The 19,747-nt window shown below is 39.6% G+C and overlaps 1 protein-coding gene across 1 annotated transcript; it reads left to right on the top strand.

Annotated features, from left to right (window-relative positions):
• The first annotated feature begins 3,737 nt into the window (after positions 1-3,737).
• Positions 3,738-4,205, top strand: LOC112166657 (F-box/kelch-repeat protein At3g23880-like). The gene has a single exon (XM_024303534.1). The coding sequence runs from the start codon at positions 3,738-3,740 to the stop codon at positions 4,203-4,205; it is 468 nt and encodes a 155-aa protein (XP_024159302.1).
• Positions 4,206-19,747: the final 15,542 nt, after the last annotated feature.

Below are 19,747 nucleotides of genomic sequence, written 5' to 3'. Positions count from 1 at the left end.
CTATGCCTTAACTCCATGTATGCTCGACCTCAACTAGTCTAGCCTGCAAACTAGGCATTTGAAACCGAAGGGCCCATGGGAAAGTATTGAAAAACAGATTAGTGTGAGTGGACAAAAAATAAATAATCAAAATAATTTAAAAGAAGCAAACTTGAATACTTTTCCACATATTTAAACTTATAAAATCTCGATGCATGAAACGTTTATAAAACAAATTTCGTTAAACTCAAAATCTCGTGAAAACAAACCAGCCCCGTTGGTTAAGAGAAATCAGACTAGCCCCGCCAATCAAGTCAAGTAATAATAGGCCGGATATGGGGAAGAAGAAATCACCATATGGGTAAAGGAGCCCCTTAGGCTCTACCTACCCTCGGCTGCCACTCACACATAGATTGTGTCAGGAGAAGAACTAATAACCTCGACTACCACTCACGTGAGGAGGAGAATAAATCACCTCGACTGCCACTCACAAACACAAAGTAAGTGTAGAGGAGAACTAATAGAACGACCCCGGTATGGTGAAGAAAACATTCAAATCCAGTAAATCTATAAGGCTTCCCCACATTTCTCACGAGAAAATAAATATATTCTAGTGACGTGACCCCGCATGCCAAAATATTCTCAAAAACATAATCAAATAGGCGAGAAATAATAAATATAACAATCCTTCCAAAAACCTCAAGTATGATAATATGGCAGAAATCTCAAAGTCGACGAATAAAATATATTACTAAATTCCAAAAATCATCTCGGGAAATGATTCGTCGAGAATCACATAAATCATGATATCAATTGAAAACATATTTCGGAGATAAACTATCGAAGGCTCAAAATCCATTTCCGAAACATAATTAAAATAAATCATAATTAATCTCCGAAAATTAAATCATATTTCCAAAAATAAATCATAACTCCAAATCCGAGCATAAAAAATTCGTATCCAAAATCCATATGGAAAAACAATGCCAAAATTTTAATCCAAAGCAAAATTTTATACTCGAAAAATAAAATGATAAATAAATTATTATTTCGGGAAAAATAAGGGCATGCATCATTCTTTGAAAATAAAAGTCCACTCACAGTACTATTTAGGCGACCATGCATACGGATTTCTTCGTCGAGCGGTAACTCGGTATAGGGCCATGTACACAATTATATTCCGTGAATAACAATTTGGCAATTAAATACGATTCCAAAATCAATCCTCTTACGTCCACATCTCCATTTCCTTCTCAAATTCAACCCAAAATTTACCACTAACACCATTTCATTAATTTACAAGTTCTAGGGCAGATTCGAGAGAAATCCGACGGTCGGATTCTCGTAAATCGATAATCGAAATTATAAATTTTCAGAAATTCGATTAAAAACTTCTCCAATCTTCACCAAATTCACATATACAAGATCTACATCAAATATAGGATTTTACTACCTAAAAATAGAAGTTAAATCACTGTTCTACGCGCTGCCATGCGCCTCCCACAGTGGCAGTGCGTGGGCCGTCACCTCCGATGGCCACTAAATTTTGGCAGCAGCTCCATCTCAACCTCCTAAACACTTCTCTCAACTACCGCCAAGCCAGAAAACAACTAGAACTGCCTCAACAATTATGAACACAGTAAACCTAGATTATGAACAGTGAGATAAAAATTCAAACCTTTGATTCTTCCTCCACGCTTCAAATCGCTGCCAAAAACTTGGAGGGCATCATCTACGTCTTAAGGTGCTTCCAATGGACTAAGGTTTATCGCCGGAGGTGGCTGGAATCAGAAGATACCGGCGTTGACTCAAAACTGCAATAGTAAGGTTCTTGAGCTTGGTTCTTCGTTTTCCAGGTAAGACTCGGCGAGCTACCACAGCAAGCGAGTCCAGGAAGAGGAGAGGGAGAGAATGATGGCCGCGGCTCGCTCCCAAGTGGCCGGACTTAAGAGGACGCCAAAGTTGCAGAGGAGAGAGAGAGAGAGACGGCTCGGGGACGAAGAAAGAGAGAGAGTTACCGAGTGGGTAGGTTTCCGGAAATGGAAACCTACCACAGTAACTTTCCATTTATATAGAAACTTATCATGAACAGTAACTTTACATATTTCATCCATAACTTTCACATACGAACTCCGATTTTTACGTATCATATATGCACGGTCGCGGTTTAACGTCCTGTACAACTTTCCAGAAGAAAATTTTCTCAAATTTTGACCCGAACAAAAAGCCAACGTTTAGGGCCACTAAAAATATCGAAACAAAGTAAAAAGTGAAAGTAATTGCTGTTTACCGTCCAAATGACTAGTAAATCGGTAAATTGAGATACGGCACGTAACACATATGTTCACTTGGTCACCCATGATCATAAAATTTATGCTTGTTAATTGGGCACTGGAGAGAGCAAGTTGGCAATGAGTTAGAATTTGGTAGGTTTCCAACTTCAACGTACTACTTGCCTAGAAGGCTAGAATCACTTAGCACACAAATCACGTTTACTAAAATATAAAGATACCTAAGTACACATATGTTCACTTGGTCACCCATGATCATAAAATTAATGGTAAGGTACCATTGGATATAAAATAAGGGATGATGACTGTTTACACAATTTTGGAGTTAATTAACCCTACTTACCCAAACACTCTAAGATATTGCCCACGTACACATAAAATATTATTTTGCATTAATACCCAATTAAGTATTTTTTTATTACTTTTTATTTATGTTTAGGACAATTTTGCGCTCTCCTTCTTTGTCACTTAGAGAGAGAAGTCATCAAAGACCTTGCCGGACTCTAGTGACCAGCGCGGGACTCCGGTCACCGTCGCTAGAATCCGGTCACCGGTTGCGGAAGTCCCATCACCAATAGCGGGAATTCCTCAAAAAAAAATATATATATTACACAGTATTTAATGCAGTGATACTATTTACCTCTCATTATTATTTTGGTCAAAAAGAGAGATATATAAGATCTCTCATTAATTATTTACTAAAATTCATAAGAATTCATTTATTAGGATTCAATCAAATATAAAGAAATTTTTTTTTTTAATTTACCGTCGCTCAACACTGTTTAAACACTTAACTTGTTACGGTTTATGGTTAATTTTTTAGATTTAAAGTTTTATCAGATCATAGTAAGGATTGAAGAATAATGTTTATAAAGAGATTGCTTGCTATAGTTGAAGTCTAAAGAAAAATGCTGTGAAGTTTTTTGTTTTGTTTTTAGTTATATGTTTAATTATGTTCCGAACACGTCAAGTTACAAATTCTGGTTCCGCTCCTACCTGCTGCGGAGGGGATTGGTCTGGCTTTACTGAGATATTTAGTTCTAGCATTCACGCTTCAACTCCCGCCATTTTGTGGCCACCAAGTTTGAGAGGCCTTCGAATTTATGCACTTGCAATAGGAGATTAGTATGATTTTGCTGGAATATCCTGAATTGAGATGACTTGCTACCACACTCACGATTTAAAAAGGGAACTAAATAAGACTTGGCCTTTTTTTCTTTTCTTTGAATATATATTCAAAAAGGTGCTAGCAAAATGCATTTCATTTCAGACCAAAACGACACGCTGAGAAGTGAGAATGCAGTGGGTGAAGAGCTGATGACAAACTGTTGAGAGAGCAGAAATGCTGAGACGAAAACCAACCAAGAACGAACTCGAAATCCAAAATACACAAGAATTCGAAGACCCTTCCTCCAAAACGCACCTCATCGGCCCTCCTCCCACTCCAAACTAATCGCCACCAGTTCCATGGCGGAAGTCGGCGGCCATCATAAGCGAGCTCTTACCAATCTCGCCGACCACGATGGCATCCTTGACCAGATTCTGGCAAGGGTACCGGTCAAATCACTGATGAGATTTCGCTGCGTCTGCAACTCATGGCGTGATCTCATTTCCCAGTCTCATTTTGTCACCAAGCACTTCACTTACGCAAGCCAAGGCATCACCAAGACCACCTCAAGGCTCCTTTTCTCGACGAGCCCAGTTGAATCCATAGACTACGAAGCCTTCAAGGATCTGAATGATGCAGATTCTCATCTTGCAATCAGAAAGCTCAAGTTTCCGGTAATGTTCCCTGATTCAAGTATTAGAACAATTATAGGTTCTTGCAATGGGCTGATATGCGTAGATGTTGACCTAGAAGGGATTGCGATATGGAACCCTTGTACTGGAGAATCCAATGTGTTGTCAAAACCTACTGATCATTACATTCCATAGTTTTGCGGATTTGGTTATGATTCCACTAATGATGAATATAAGGTAGTGAGAGGGTACAATTATAGAGTTAAGGGTTCTGAGGAAACAGTGGTTCAGGTCTTTAGTTTAAAATCAGGTGCGTTGAGGACCCATGAGTAAAATAGAACAAGGTTGTTAGAATGAACTTTCTGATATCTTATTACACCCATTCTGTGGTGTGTATAAGCAGATTACAATTGTACTACAACTTACTACAACTATTGTGTACTACTGTACTACACAACATATACAAGGTAAGTAGTTACAACAATATATTCCCTTGTAGTCTATTCCTAATATGGAACGATGACTCACACAAGTTGGCGCATATACATCAACCATGCCCAACTTGCTTAGTGAGTCATAAAACGCCTTCCTGGAAACTCCTTTGGTAAGTACATCTGCAAGTTGCTCTTCAGTTGGAACAAAAGGAAAACTAATCATTTTGGCACCCAGCTTCTCCTTTATAAAGTGATGATTAACCTCCACATGCTTATGTACGATCATGCTGTACTGGATTATGTGATATGTCAATAGCTGCCTTGTTGTCACAATACAACCCGCATGGAATTTTTGAGTTTGAAACCTAGAACATGTAATAGATTTCTCAGCCAGAATAATTCACACACTCCGTGAGCCATACCTCTATACTCGGCCTCAGCACTAGAACGTGCCACAACTTTCTGTTTCTTACTCTTCCATGTAACCAAATTACCTCCCACAAAGGTAAAGTAACCTGATGTCGACCTCCTGTCTGTGGTATTTCCTGCCCAATCTGCATCTGTGAAGCCACAAACCTCAAAGAATGTTGTTGTGTTTAGAAAGCAGTACTCCCCTTCCTGGAGCTGACTTCAAGTACTTCAGAATTCGCATAACAACATCCATGTGACTCTCACTCGGATTATGCATGCACTGACTCACCACACTCACTGCATATGCAACGTCAGGTCTAGTATGAGCCAAATAAATCAAGCGCCCAACTAACCTCTGATAGCGAGCTCGATCAGTAGGTACCTGATCTGGATACTCAGCTAAACAATGGTTTTGCTCAATATGAGTGTCAATAGGTCTGCAATCCAACAAACCTATCTCTGTCAGCAAGTCAAGAACATACTTCCTCTGGCACAGATAGATTCCTTCTCTCCCCCTCTCCCCCTGGCTACCTCAATTCCTAAGAAGTACTTAAGCTCACCCAAGTCCTTCATCTCAAACTCAGAGGCTAGCTGTCTCTGCAGTCTATCCATCTCAACAGCATCATTACCGATGATTATCATATCATCCACATAAATAATTAGAGCTGTTACCTTCCCTTGTTGATGCTTGAGAAACAAGGTATGGTCTGAATTGCTCTGCCTGTAACCAACCTTGCGCATGAACTGTGAAAATCTTCCAAACCAAGCACGAGGTGACTGTTTGAGACCATACAGAGATTTTCTCAATTTGCATACAAACTCACCAAGAGAAGCAACTACATACCTTGTAGAAGGCTCATGTACACTTCCTCGGCTAACTCTCCATGAAGAAATGCATTCTTGACATCAAACTGTCGGAGTGGCCAGTTTAAACTAGTAGCGAATGAGAGCAAAACCCGAATAGTTTTCATCTTGGCAACAGGAGCAAAAGTTTCATCATAGTCTATACCATACGTCTGAGTAAATCCCTTTGCTACAAGACGTGCTTTGTATCGATTCACTGATCCATCTGAATTATGCTTCACTGTAAACACCCAACTACAACCTACAGCCTTCTTGCCTTGTGGTGGAGGCAGAAGTTGCCAAGTATTGTTCTTCTGCAACGCCTCCATCTCTTCATCCATAACCTTCCTCCACTTTGGATCCCCCAATGCATCCTGCACTTTGTTAGGTACTGATACAGCTGATATTTGATTCACAAATGATTCATATGACTTAGACAACTCCTAGTGGACATATAGTTGGCTATTGGGTATTTGATTTGGCAGTAAGAGTAGGTTCATATCTTTTAGCTGATTGACCTCGAGTGGTCCTATGTGGTAACACATATTGCTCAACATTAGACTGACTACTACTAGTATCAGTGGATGGACATACCTCAAATGGGTGATCTTCAGTACCAGAAAGCTGTGGGTCAGGGGTAGAAGCTGTGGCAGGAGGGGCAGTTGTGTCTTCAACCTCATTCTGAGTGATGGAAACTGGTGCTTCTGCTGCTGGAGGAGGCGAGCTAATAGTCTCAACCAGATCCGTCAAAATACCTCCTTGCTGTATGGCTTCTCCTTCTCCTTCTAATTCCTTCCTCTCTCCATGATATAGCTCTTCAAAATATGAATTCTCCCCCTGAAGAGCTGTATCTGAAGAGGAGAACTAACTCATGTCTTCAAAGAAAGTAACATCCATAGTGACATAATACTTTCTGGTTGGTGGATGATAGCACTTGTACCCCTTCTGATAGCCTCCGTAGCCAACATACACACACTTAAGGGCCCGGGCATCCAACTTAGACCTCTGATTTTTTGGTACATAAACAAAAGCAACACAACCAAAAACACGAGCTGAAAGATTATGAAATGATGGTAAGGAGACATGAGAGGCGAGAACCTCAAATGGAATTTTTCCCTGAAGGACACTGGATGGAAGACGATTGATAAGATGAGAGGAAGCATGTATAGCATCGCCCCAAAGATACTTAGGCATATGAGCACTAAAAAGAAGGGCACGAGCCATATCAAGTAAATGACTGTTTTTCCTTTCAGACACTCCATTCTGTTCTGGTGTTTGCGGACAAGTGGTTTGGTGAACAATCCCATGGGTTTTAAAAACCTCTTGGAACACATGGTTAACATACTCCCCCCCCCCCCCTAATTGTCAGAGCGAAGGACTTTAATGGTGCTATGATATTGTGTTTGAACAAGATTACGAAATGTTTGAAAAGCAGGGAAGACTTCATCTTTGGTTTGAAGAATAGCAACCCATGACAATCTCGTACAATCATCAATAAACAACACCAAGTATCGCATACCCGATACAGTGGGCTCTCTAGAAGGTCTCCAAACATCAGAATGAATCAACTCAAAAGGAATAACACTTTTATTAGAAACACTAGGAGAATAAGTAGCACGATGACTCTTGGCCAAAACACATGTTTCACAATGTAAAACTGACTCATCCACACCAATAAACAGAGTAGGCATGGCTTTTTTCATAAGACTAAAAGATGGATGCCCTAAACGGAGATGCCACAACCAAATTTCACTTAACTTATCAGAATTCGAAGTCAAAGCGGCTTGAGACTGTGCTCCTGGTTTCTCTCCTGCGTATGTCTGATCCAAATGGAACAACCTGCCCCTCAGATACCCCCGACCGACTATCTCCCTGGTGAGAAGATCCTGAAAAATCACATACATAGGATAAAAGGTTACAGAGCTTTTAGACTCAGTGTTCAACTGTGGGACAGATATCAAGTGATGAGATAAGTCAGGCACATATAACACATTATGAAGTTCTAAAGTCGGAGTAATACGCATTGACCCTGACCCTAACACAGGAAAAGCCTCACCATTGGCATTGGTTACATAGGACACTAGTGGGGAAGACAATTCAGTAAAATATGATTTGTCATAAGTCATATGATCAGAGGCACCAGAATCAATAATCCATGTATCAGAACCAACAAAGTTAGAAACCTTTAAAGCCATACCAATTTTACCTCGACCAGCTATAGAGGCTGTAGGAGTAGCTCCACTTGCTGTATGATGATCTTGGCCAGCCACTCCATAGAAATCTGGTTCTTGGACCAATTGAACAGTAGCTGCTTTCGCCTTAGGACGATAACCTTGCTTTTTAGGTTTAAGGTGTGGGTTCAACTTCCAACAATTCTCCCGAACATGCCCAAGGTCGTTGCAATAAGAACATTGAGGACAAGGGCAGTTGGTGAAGCCTTGTGGGAAACCTTGCTGATGAAGTGGGGCTGAACTCTGCTGCTGAAGGAAAGGTGTCAGTGACTTGGCCTGAATGGCTAGGCTAGATACTTCAACCTGTGCATGTTTGACACTTTCCTGCTGAGACTCATCCTTGCGGATGTATGTAAAAACTGTGTTCAAACTAGGAGGGTCTGTCATTCTGAGCAATTCTCCCTTGGCACTGCTATGCTTCTCATCAAGTCCTCTCAGGAATACATGAACCCTTTCTAGCTCCTTCTCCTTCTGGTACCACACAAGATCTTCCTGATTCTTAATCTTGAAAGAATGCTTCTGATTAATTTCAGCCCATACATTCTTCAGCTTGGTGAAATACACAGCTACTGGTTGCATTCTGTTGCATACTGGCAGCTTTACACATTAATTCATGACCCTGTATAAAATCATACTCATTTGTATATAGGTCCCCCAATGTCTTCCATATAGCTTCAGCAGTCTCACACTCTTCCACCAATTGTAGCACATCTTCAGACATGGCTTTGAATAAAATTGCCATCACAGATCCATCATCATCCTCCCACTTAGTATAGGCATCCACATCTTCCCTACTAGGTGCTTTGGTTGTTCCTGTCACATGCCCCATCTTGTGTATGCCACGAAGGTGGGCAGACATAATCTTCTTCCATGTCCGAAAGTTGGTCCCATTGAGTTTCGTAGCCCCAAAAGAACCACCGTTTGAACTTCGGACAGACACCTCAACCTTTTGGACCTCATTGATCCTGGAACTCTGGCTTTCAATTTCATCACTATCCATCACAACAATATAGTAGGAAAAGCACAGAGGATGCAGTGGAAATAATAAAAGAAAAACTCCAATAATAATAACAAAATAGTGTAACAACCCTTTCTCCCTTTTTTTTGTTTTTTGTTTTTTGTTTTTTTGAACCTGTTTGTTCGGGTTGACTAGTTTGTGATGGTGACTTGTGATGCTGGTCTGAGCAGAGTGGCGCCGGGAACTGGGCAACAAGTGAAAGCCGACCAGTCTGAAGAACCGATCAGATGAGGAGATGGGATTGACACGCGCGCGAACTGAAGTGGAGATGGTACCCGGTCTGGTGGATTGACGGCGCACGAACTGAGGTATGGTAGATTGACAGCGTGCGAGCTGATGAGAAGATGAGATTCGGTCTGGTGAAGCTGATCTGGAATTCTGGAGGAATGGAATAGGGACGACACCGGTTTGGTAGTTGAGGAATGACTCCGGTCTGGTGAACAGGACGACTCTGATCTGATGAAAAAGGACGACTCCGATCTGGGTAGATGAAGGATGGCGTTGCTTTAGAGAAATAGACAGATGACGACAAAGCCGATCTTGAAAGGATGAAGGCTGATGTCGGTTAGAGATAGAACCCTAACAAATGGGGTTTTAAACTTTTTCCTCTAATTAAGAGAAAAATAAAGAAAGAACAAAGAGACAAAGTCCTTGTCGAATCTTTGCTCTGATACCAAGTCAAATAGAACAAGGTTGATAGAATGAATTTTCTGATATCTTATTACACCAATTCTGTGGTGTATATAAACAGATTACAATTGTACTACAACGTACTACAACTATTGTGTACTACTGTACTACACAACATATACAAGGTAAGTAGTTACAACAATATATTCCCTTGTAGTCTATTCCTAATAGGGAACGATGACTCACACTAACACCATAAGGGTCTCGATTACTTTAACTTGGCAGGGCGGGGGTGCTTGTTAAATGGAGTTCTGCATTGGTTAGAGACCACATTCACCGATTATCATCCAACAGGGTCGAAAATTATCTCATTTGATTTAGGAAAGGAGGAGTTTAGGGAGATGCTTGCATTGCCCTATCTTGCCTTTAGTTATATTTTTACTCTTGGAGATTGTCTCAGTGTGTATATACTTGGCTTCCTACACAATGAGACCACTGGTTTTAGAATATGGATGATGAAGGAATATGGGGTCAAGGAGTCTTGGACCGAGGTTATATGTTCGGAGAGTTTACCTGAAGAGTATGAATTATCTCTCTTGACACCTCTGTGCATTTTAGAGAATGGTGAAGTTTTGATGGTTAAAATAGATAATTATCAGTCCTTGGTGTTATATAGCCTGAAAGAACAGATATTTAGCGTTGTTATTAGGACGCAAAACAAATGGAAGTTGGATATGCAGCCATTTACAGGGAGACTTTAGTTTCACCAGTAACCAGCCGTGTTGCAGACATCTGACATCAACATTGTGAATCTTTTCTTGCTCTTTTCTGTCAGATATGATGCCTGGGGCATGAATCTTTATGTTAGGAGTGGCATAATGGTAGATGATAGCTAGTACTAAGAAAATGTAACTAAGTTTTGACTCTTAAACGATAAAATTTAGTGTAACAGTAGTATTTGGATTTGTCTGTTATTATTTTTCTGGATCTCATCTTTTGTTGGAGAGAGTATTATGCACTAGTATCGCGCGTTTGCTTTTTCATTTGCCATTTGGTGACTTACTCGCATTCTTCAGCTTCCATCTTGGTGTGAGTCTGTGACTCTTCTTTTTTTCACTTTTGTTGACTGTAATAACAATCGCTGGAAAACTATGTTTAGCATTCAGTCTTTACTTCATTATTGGTTCAAATGCATAAATTTAGGGAATGTGTGACATGCTATATACGGTTAATTAAGTTTCAAATGTAATAAGTGTTCCAATGAAAAGCATGTTTGAAAGTTATACATGAGTTATGTCTTTCAGCAATCTTTATACTTCATAGCTGTTAGAAGTTTAAACTGAAATACTTCTAAATTTCAATCATGTTTTTAGGTTGGGCAGGGTCACTGGAAATGCATTCATCATATACCTAATCTATTTTCCACTTCTGATACTTTTGGATAACTCTTTGAAATTTTAGTTACTTACCACATTACATTGATTCAAAATGAAAAAGATTCTTAAGATAGCTTAGTTATCTTTCCTTCGCTCTGTTTATGCTTTTTTTTTTTTCCTGTCTAAAGTGGGAAAATGCTGACTTTGCAATTTTTTATTGTTACCTTGTATAAGGCTTTAACATGAAAAAATTATGTTCCAGTTTTCGTATCTGGCTTTGAGTTGTAGGAATTGCTGAACTATAAACCAATCCATTACCAAGTCTCACGGACTCTTTAAATAATATTATTGATTGTTCTGATTAATATAGTTTTAGTTGCTTGAAGTTATTTTTGGGTATACAGAGGGCATTGATGTTGCAATAGAAGTTTGGTTTTGTTACTCTTTTAGGGGCGAAATTGATGTCTCTAAGTTTAATGATCATTATTTGGAACAATTGAAAGCCTCTGGCAATGGCCTCAGTGATTTTTTTTTTTAATTGGCCTCAGTATTTTCTCAACTAGCAGAATGCTTATTGGATAATTTGTTTGATCCTTCTGGAGCTGGGCATACTGTTGGTTATATTACTATGTGATGGAAAGTCACTCTCGACACTTTAAAGTCTGTATTCTAATTCGATGACATTTGGAGATGGTCAGGTTCCTTTCCCCACATTCGTTGATTCAAATTCAACTGATCGTTAGTCATACATTACTTATGATCGTTAGAGATAGGCAAGTGGGGTTGATGGGTGCGGAGGTATCGTAGGGGCTGAGGAGGGTGCGCCATAGGATGATGAGAGAGAGGACTAGGAGTCTGGATCGGATTGCGTATTTGATAACTGTGGGTGCCACATCATCTTTTTACACTGTGATATCTTTAGTTGGCACTCTAACAACAGTGGGAAACATTCCCCAAATTATTTTTAAAAAATTGGTGCCATTTTTAATCCTAGTCATGATATGATGATCCGTCTACCAAAGACTTCACATGGACATCCTTTCTCTCGAGCGAAATAAAACATGAATCAAAAGTTGATTCTTGGACTAAGTGTGACCGACGCTGTTGCCTAGGGCACTGCCTCCGTCCACCACTAGCCTAACTAATAGTAATTGGCTAAGGACTATAGGTTACCAAATTTTAAATATTTTGGACCATTGGATATATTACTAATCTAATGGTCCAAAATATTTAACAGAATTTTCTCTCTCCTCTTCCCCGATTTTCCTTCTGCTTCTGCCGTTTTCTTCCACCGGCGAATTCTTCCGTTTCCGGCCACCCCATGACCGAATCCGGGCATTGGCAAGCTCGCCTCCTCCTTCTTGTCATGCCTGGGGTGGTGTTTTGCGGTGGCTCAGCCGGAGGAGCTCGGATTTGAGCCAAGAAGTCCACTGTAGCCAAACGGAGGTTTCGTCGATTTCCGGCGATTCCGGCCGTTTCCGGCCACCAAACCATTGTCGAAGGCGCGGTTTTTCCTGTTGAACATTTATGTTCCTATCTCCCCCTAACGACGGGAAGACTGTCTCATCAAAGTGACAATCCGCAAATCTAGCTTCTTTTACTTTCCTTAATAGTTATCTCTTCCTTTGGTAAAAATAAAATTGACGGAGCGTAGTGGGTCAATGCTTTTGAATTTGTTTGTTTAACCATATTGCAGGTATAAATCCATCCTCTATACTCGAAGGTAAACGGTTATTTTTACCATTCATAATTTCGATTGTTGATAGACTTGAGTTGATTGCTATCTGCAAAATTACTACTAAGGAACTGCAAAAGGAGAGAGAGAAATTAAGAAAATTAAAAACCTATAGAGATAATCTTAGTAGAGATTCTCCCAATTACTGGGATATTATCTATAGACTACAGACTAGAATCTATAGAATAGAAGAGGAGATAGATAATCTCTTAGATGTTCTGGAAGAGGAACAAAAACCTCTTGATTATTTGAGCATTGGTTAGATCCGCACATCACTGGTATCAGAGCTTGTATTATAGCTCAAGGAGAACTCCTCCTTAATAGGGACAATGTCAGAATTGTTATTAGAGAAAATAAATTCTCTACTGAAATCTTCTGATGAGAAATATCAGAAGCTGTTATTAGAGATATCTAGATGTCAATCGACTCTAGAAAAATTACCTACTATAATCCACCAATTGGAAAGATTGGAAAACAAACTGGATTATATCAAAGAACTTCCAAAAACGGAAGAAGAAAAGCTGACAGTTGTCAGTAGAAAAATCAATGAACAGCAAAAAACGCTGGAATCTATGAAAAATATACTGAAGGACAAGAAAGGGCCTACAGTAAAAAAGAAAACTGATGGATTCAAACCATTAGAAAAACCAGACACAAATCGTGTTCCAAACATGATTTTTCTGGAACCATTTACTAGTCAGACTAGTATCCGGTATGAAAACCCGGAGAAAAGAGATATCAAGATGTTAAGCATCTTTGGAAAAAAGAAAGGAGTACAACTCCTAAATGCTGAAGAGTTCGAATTCAACGAAATCGAACAGGAGGTAAAAAATTCCTCAATCCCAAAATTAGATTTTAAACAAATCTACAAGAGGGGAAAGTTTGATCTAATGGATAGCCATTATTTTAAACTACTGGAAATCACAACCCCCGCTACAGCAGGTGGAGAGACTGATCTTCTATTAATCACTCCTTCAGAAGTTGCCAGAGCACAAGCAAAAAAATATCAATTTATGCATATTGGAGCAGTCCAAGTAGGCATAAATCTGCTTGCTCGTGAAGGCATAAACTGTTCAGTCCTATGTGTTCTACATGGCAACAGGTTAACAGACTTCCAAGCTAGTCTGTTGGGAACACTTGAAGCATCTCTGTGCGATCAAGTAGCATATTTCAACTGCTTCCCCAACTTCACCACCAGCTTGAAAGATGCAGCTCACTGTCTACGATTGAGAGTCAAGACAGACGGCATATCCATGAAAGAAGATATGCAAGAACTTGCAATAGTATATAGAATATACTATAAATTGATGAGTACTACAGTAGCCCCCAAGACAAGGATAACAAATATCCCAGGTCTTACTACTGGATTCCTCACCAACCAGAAGAACCATTCGCAGCAGATTCATAAAGTTACTTGGAATGAAGTGACTTTTCCTCTTGAATGGAAATTATCAGGTCCAAAAAGGCAACCGGAAAGAGCAAAAGCAAAAATCTACGAGAGTAGAAAAACTGGAGAAATCAGCCTCAACTTTGATAATCACAGAAAAAGTGATGTCTGTCCTGAGAACCTCAGGATAAACAGCAGTCTTATGAGAAGGAGCTACAGCACTAGAGAAGCTAGTGTCAGTGGTACAAAACCCACCATAGAAGATCCAATTTCTGAAGAAGAATTGGAAGCTGATCTGAACAGACCAGTCAATATGCTCAGAGCTGAGAGGCTCTATGAACTCTATAAAGAAGCTGAGAATTGTGAAAATCCTGAACGATTAGAAAAACTAATCGAGGAAATGAAAGAATTCAAAATCAGAAAGACTAGAAAAGTCTTTCCTTATCAAGATATTGAAATGGAAGAAGGAGAAAGCTCCAAAACTTTCATTAGCAGAGAAAAAGGGAAAGTAAAACTCCCATTACAGAAAGCCCCCACGGGTAAAAAAGGAGAAAGAAATTCCCAAAGATTTGTCCCAGAGGATAATCTGCCTAGAGTTCCTATCACGAACTACGACATCTGGTTAAATCTAGATAAGAGTCTAGATAAAAGAAAAACCATTGACCAATGGGTAGATAGCCTGATGATGGCTTCTGCACTTACCCTTGGCAAATTTGAAGCACCAGATTTGCAGGTGTACTATGAAACTACTCTTACTGGAGTAGCAAAAAAGTACTACCTATCTTTCAAAGAAACTGCCAGAGGAAGAGACTGGCTTGAAGAGATAAAAAATTCAAAATCTCCGTATGATTTTGCCGTACCCTTGTACGATCAGTTCTGTGGAGATCTTTCAAATCTGAGTGAAAAAGCCAAAGAATCGGCAAAATCGAATATCTATGCTCTCAAGATCTGTGACATGAGATATTTCGAAGAATACCTGAATGAGTTTCAGGAATATTACTGTACAATTGGTGAACTAGAGAATACTGATCTAGTTAATCTATTGCACAGGAAACTCCCTGAACCATGGAGAACAGCTGTGAGAGAAAGCATAGCTGAAAAACCAATTGAAAGATTTTCAGTTGGAGGAATTGCCGACAGAATCCGGCAATTACTGAAGGAGCAATGCAAAGCCAATCTTAGAGCTAAGATGGCCAAGAAACAACTCAAAGGAGTTGAAAATTTCTGTTATGGAATACTGGATATGCCCACAAACTGGGGATGTCATGAATCCAAATTCCACAGAAAGAAGAAAAAAGAAAAATATTACTCTAAAAAATTCAAAAAGAGTAATCAGAAAAGAGATTGGAAATTCATTAAGAGTTCCAATTACAAGAAACAAAAGGATGAAGATCCTAAAAAGAAATTCTTCAAGAAAAAGAAGAATACTCATCAGCATAAACAACCAAGCAAGAAAGCTTGCAGATGTTGGTTATGTAAAGCTGAAGGGCACTATGCCAATGAATGCCCTGAAAAGGGTAAAAGATCTACTAAAGCTGCTCTCTTCGAAGAATATGAGCAAATAGTAGAGGTAGCAAACATGAAAGGCTACGAAATAGCCTATTCTGATGATGAAGATGATGACAGGTCAGTCTACTCTGCCTGGTCTGAAGAAGAAATTTCATCAGATGAGTCTGAGATCGATTCTGAAGTAGAGTACTTCGAATCCAGATAAATGAATGTTTTGAGAATCAAAAATTGGGAAGAAAGCAAGACAGAATCCTTCATGTCTTCTTATCAGGTGAACCCTGGTACATTCGTTTGTGACTACTGCTTATGTCATGAAAAGAATGGTCTCCCTATGTTTTGTGAAGAGTCTAAGAAGACTTATCATAAAGAATGCTTCATAGCTGAAGCAAGAAGAAAAACCAAAAATGGTCTTGTCAGCCAGTTGGTTGAGCAAGAATATGAAGAATATTTCGCTGAGCAAAAGGCGAAAGAAGTTGAAACTCTGTTCCAGGAAACCATGGAACCATCTTCCTCAAAAAAGGAAGAAATCATCGATGAAGATATTGAACTGGTTGAAATACCAGAAAATGTAGAACTGGTGAAACCACCAGAAACTGTTCATCTCTTAGAACGACAAGAGGCTACTGAAACATGGGATCTACTTGGCCAACCATCAGGCAAGTTTGATTATAAAGTCAGATATGACCCTCCGTCATGGTTCAGTGACCCAGACATCAAAGAGATAATTCCTACAAACTGGGATGATACAAAACCTTCTAGTTTTGATAAATCACCTCATCCAGAAAAAGTTCCAAAAGAAGAATGCAAACCATTCATTCCAAAGGAACAAGCTCAGGAAAATGAGCTTCATCAATCGAAAGTCGTCTCTACAAGTAGATATAGCAACTACATAGAGATTGGACTAAAATTCCCTGATCATAAAAAATATCATCTACATGCCTTTGTAGATAACGGATTGGGATTTACTGTTGCAAAGAGATTTGCAATTCCAGAAGAACTCTGGAAAGAAGATAAGAAAAAATCTGCTACTGGTGTTACATTTGATGGGAGCCATCTCACCATGAAGAAAGTAGCAAAAAATGTTCATATCACCATCGGTGGAGGAACATTTATCATCCAGAATGTTTGGCAATCTGAAGGCCAAGGATCTGATTTCTTGTTGGGAAATGATTTTATTCTCCAACAACGATTCATTCAGGATGAAGAAGCGATAGGCTTCAGGAAAGGAGAACGGGTGTTCTGGGCAGACCGCCTCACACAAGCCAGAACTGTAGTCGGTCCCGGTTTTACTACTTAGTATCCGAGATCGCAACAGAATAGTGGTGATCTTACCCCCTACAAACCAAAATTCCAACCCATACTCCAAATCAAGCAACAAGAAGAATTACTTGTTGAAGAATCTTCTGAAGAAGAAGAAACTAGTGAAGATGAAGAAGCTAGTTTCATCCATGAGCATAACCTCAAGCACTTTCAGAACAAGCTTGAGTCTCAGCAAATTCCCACTCTTGAAAAAATCAAGAAAATACTAGAGCAAAATGTGGATACAAATCCTCAGAAGTTTTGGGAAAAACACCCAGTGGTCTGTGAATTAAGATTGCATGACATAAATGCCATCTGTCATGTCAAAGCCATTCCTTAGTACAAAGAGGAAGATCAGAAAGAGTTCAGAAGTGATATTGAAGATCTCCTGAAGAAGAGATTAATTCAACCTTCCACTAGCCCTCATCATGCTCCAGCATTCTATGTGAGAAATCATGCAGAAAATCTAAGAGGAAAAGCTAGAATGGTTATTGACTACAGAGATGTCAATAAGAAGACTGTCAAAGACGGCTATCAGATTGATCACATAAGAGTACTGATCAACCAGCTCAGAGGAGCTAAAGTCTTTTCGAAATTCGATGCAAAGTTGGGTTTCTGGCAGGTCAAGATGCATCCTGAGAGTATTCCTTTCACTGCATTTGGAACACCACAAGGCCATTACGAATGGTTAGTAATGCCTTTTGGTCTAAAGCAAGCTCCCTCAATCTTCCAAAGAAAGATGGACAACATCTTCAAGCATGTGGCAGAGTTCTGCGTCGTCTACATAGATGACATCCTAGTCTTCTCCAAAAACAAAGAAGAACACATGAAACACCTCCATGAGGTAGTAAAGCTGATAGTTCAGCATGGAATCATCCTAGGTGAAAAGAAAATCTTCTTTATCCTTGATGAAGTTGATTTCCTAGGAATAAACATCAAAAATGGAGTAATAAAACTCCAACCTCATATTCTTGAAAAGATCTAGAAGTTCCCAGACAAAATTCCTGATGCTAAGAGTCTAGAGAGATTCCTTGGTGTCATAAACTATGGGAGAGATTTCATCCCTAAAATCTCAGGGTTAACAGCGATGTTATCTAATGGAACTTCACAGAAGATGATGAAAAAATCGTGAAGCAGATAAAAAATCTCTGCAAGAACCTCCCTCCTCTGCAACAACCAGAAGAGAATGATGAAATTATCCTCCAGACAGATGCGAGCGATAATTATTGGTCCGGTGTGGTTCTGGCAAAGGCGCCTGGAACTAACGTTGAAAAGATCTGTAAATTTTGTAGTGGCAAGTTCAGTCCTGCAGAACTAAATTATCCCACAGGGGAAAAAGAAATTTTGGCTGTTAAGAAAACGATTTTAAATTCTCCAGCTTTTCTTGGAAAACCCTTTACTGTCCGCACCGATTGTGCTAGAGTAAAGAATTTCAAAAATTTCAAACTTGATAAAGCTGCTGATAGAGGAAGATTAGCAAACTGGCAATTATTTCTTAACCAATATGATTATAATGTTGAATTAATTGCAGGAAACAAGAATTATCTTCCAGAAGCATTAACCAGGGAAATGGCAATGTTCAGCCAGAAAGAAGACGACGAAGGTCGTAATCCCAGAAGCAGAAGGACTGGGAAAGAACATGAGCTTCAAGAAGATCCTATGGAAACCAAAGAAAAGGTTCTTAAAAGGTTTCTGCTAAGTCCTAAAGGACTAGCCTCAACTGATCAATCCCAGGGTAAAGGATTGGCTAGCCCGTCTCAAACGACAGACGGTAAAGGCTCATCAAGACCGTTGACGGTTGCTGCTTTGCCAAAAAGCAGACCAACTCCAACTGGAGTCATAAATGTTTTTAATTATGAATTAAGAACTTTTGACACTCCTGTGTTCAGAACTGGCAGGAGACTAGCTTATCACCAGAAGGCAATCCTGGATAATCTCTTATTTGCTTTCCAAGAAAGAAGCAGTGGTCTAATGTTCCCGGCACTCTTTGCACTAGCTGAAGAACTATATGAGAACGCCAGACCACAATTTGAAGAAAGTCATATACAGCAGAGTGCTGCAAGAAAAGAAAAAATTCTCTTCCTTGAAAGTCCAGAAAGTGCTAGAGTTCCTGTCATGGCTCTTAATGAATCAGACTGGCATGAATTCCATAGTCTGATAGGAAGACATAATCCAGAAGACCTAGTTCCTCCAACTCTCTTTATTGTTTCAGGTCCTTATGTTGGAAGATACCTGGTTAATGTTCAAAGTGAACATCCTCAAGAACACAAGCTCTGGCTTGTTGAAAATGGTTTTGTCCATAATCTGTGGACTAAAACAAATGATGATCTAAAAGGTTTGCCGCCTATCATTGTCAATACAGTCAAAAATGTAAGAAAAAATGACTGTATGCTTCGACTGAAGTTCAGATCCACTCCTCCAGAATGGATCCAGAAGGCAAACGGTGAAGTTGAATATATTCCTCCTTATCATTATGTAAGAATTATTCAAAGGAAATATCTTCAACCAGCCTGTGTAGGGTACAATGGCCAACCAAACTCAAGCATCCCGTGGATGAAGGCCATGACTCTAGAATATATCAAAAAGATCATCTCTGAGGATACCTACAATACCTTCCTGGCAGCAGGAGAGAAAATTATCATCACTGCTTACGATCATCCTGACGTAGTCAGCAGTGACTTATTCCTATCTCTTACCAGAAAGGAGATAGATTCGACACTGGCATGCTTACGATGGGTGGAGAAGCTTGAAACTGACAACCACTACAAGATGTATGTTGATACAGATGTCGAAGACAATGCAACAACAGTAAGGATGGCCCAGGCAGATAACGACTCGTTTGTCCTTGGTCACAATTCAGAAAC

This window comes from Rosa chinensis, chromosome 1 (genome assembly GCF_002994745.2).
Source record: "Rosa chinensis cultivar Old Blush chromosome 1, RchiOBHm-V2, whole genome shotgun sequence".
Taxonomy (NCBI): domain Eukaryota; kingdom Viridiplantae; phylum Streptophyta; class Magnoliopsida; order Rosales; family Rosaceae; genus Rosa; species Rosa chinensis.
The sequence above is the reverse complement of the archived record's forward strand: the minus strand, read 5'-3'. Positions and strand labels throughout refer to the sequence as shown.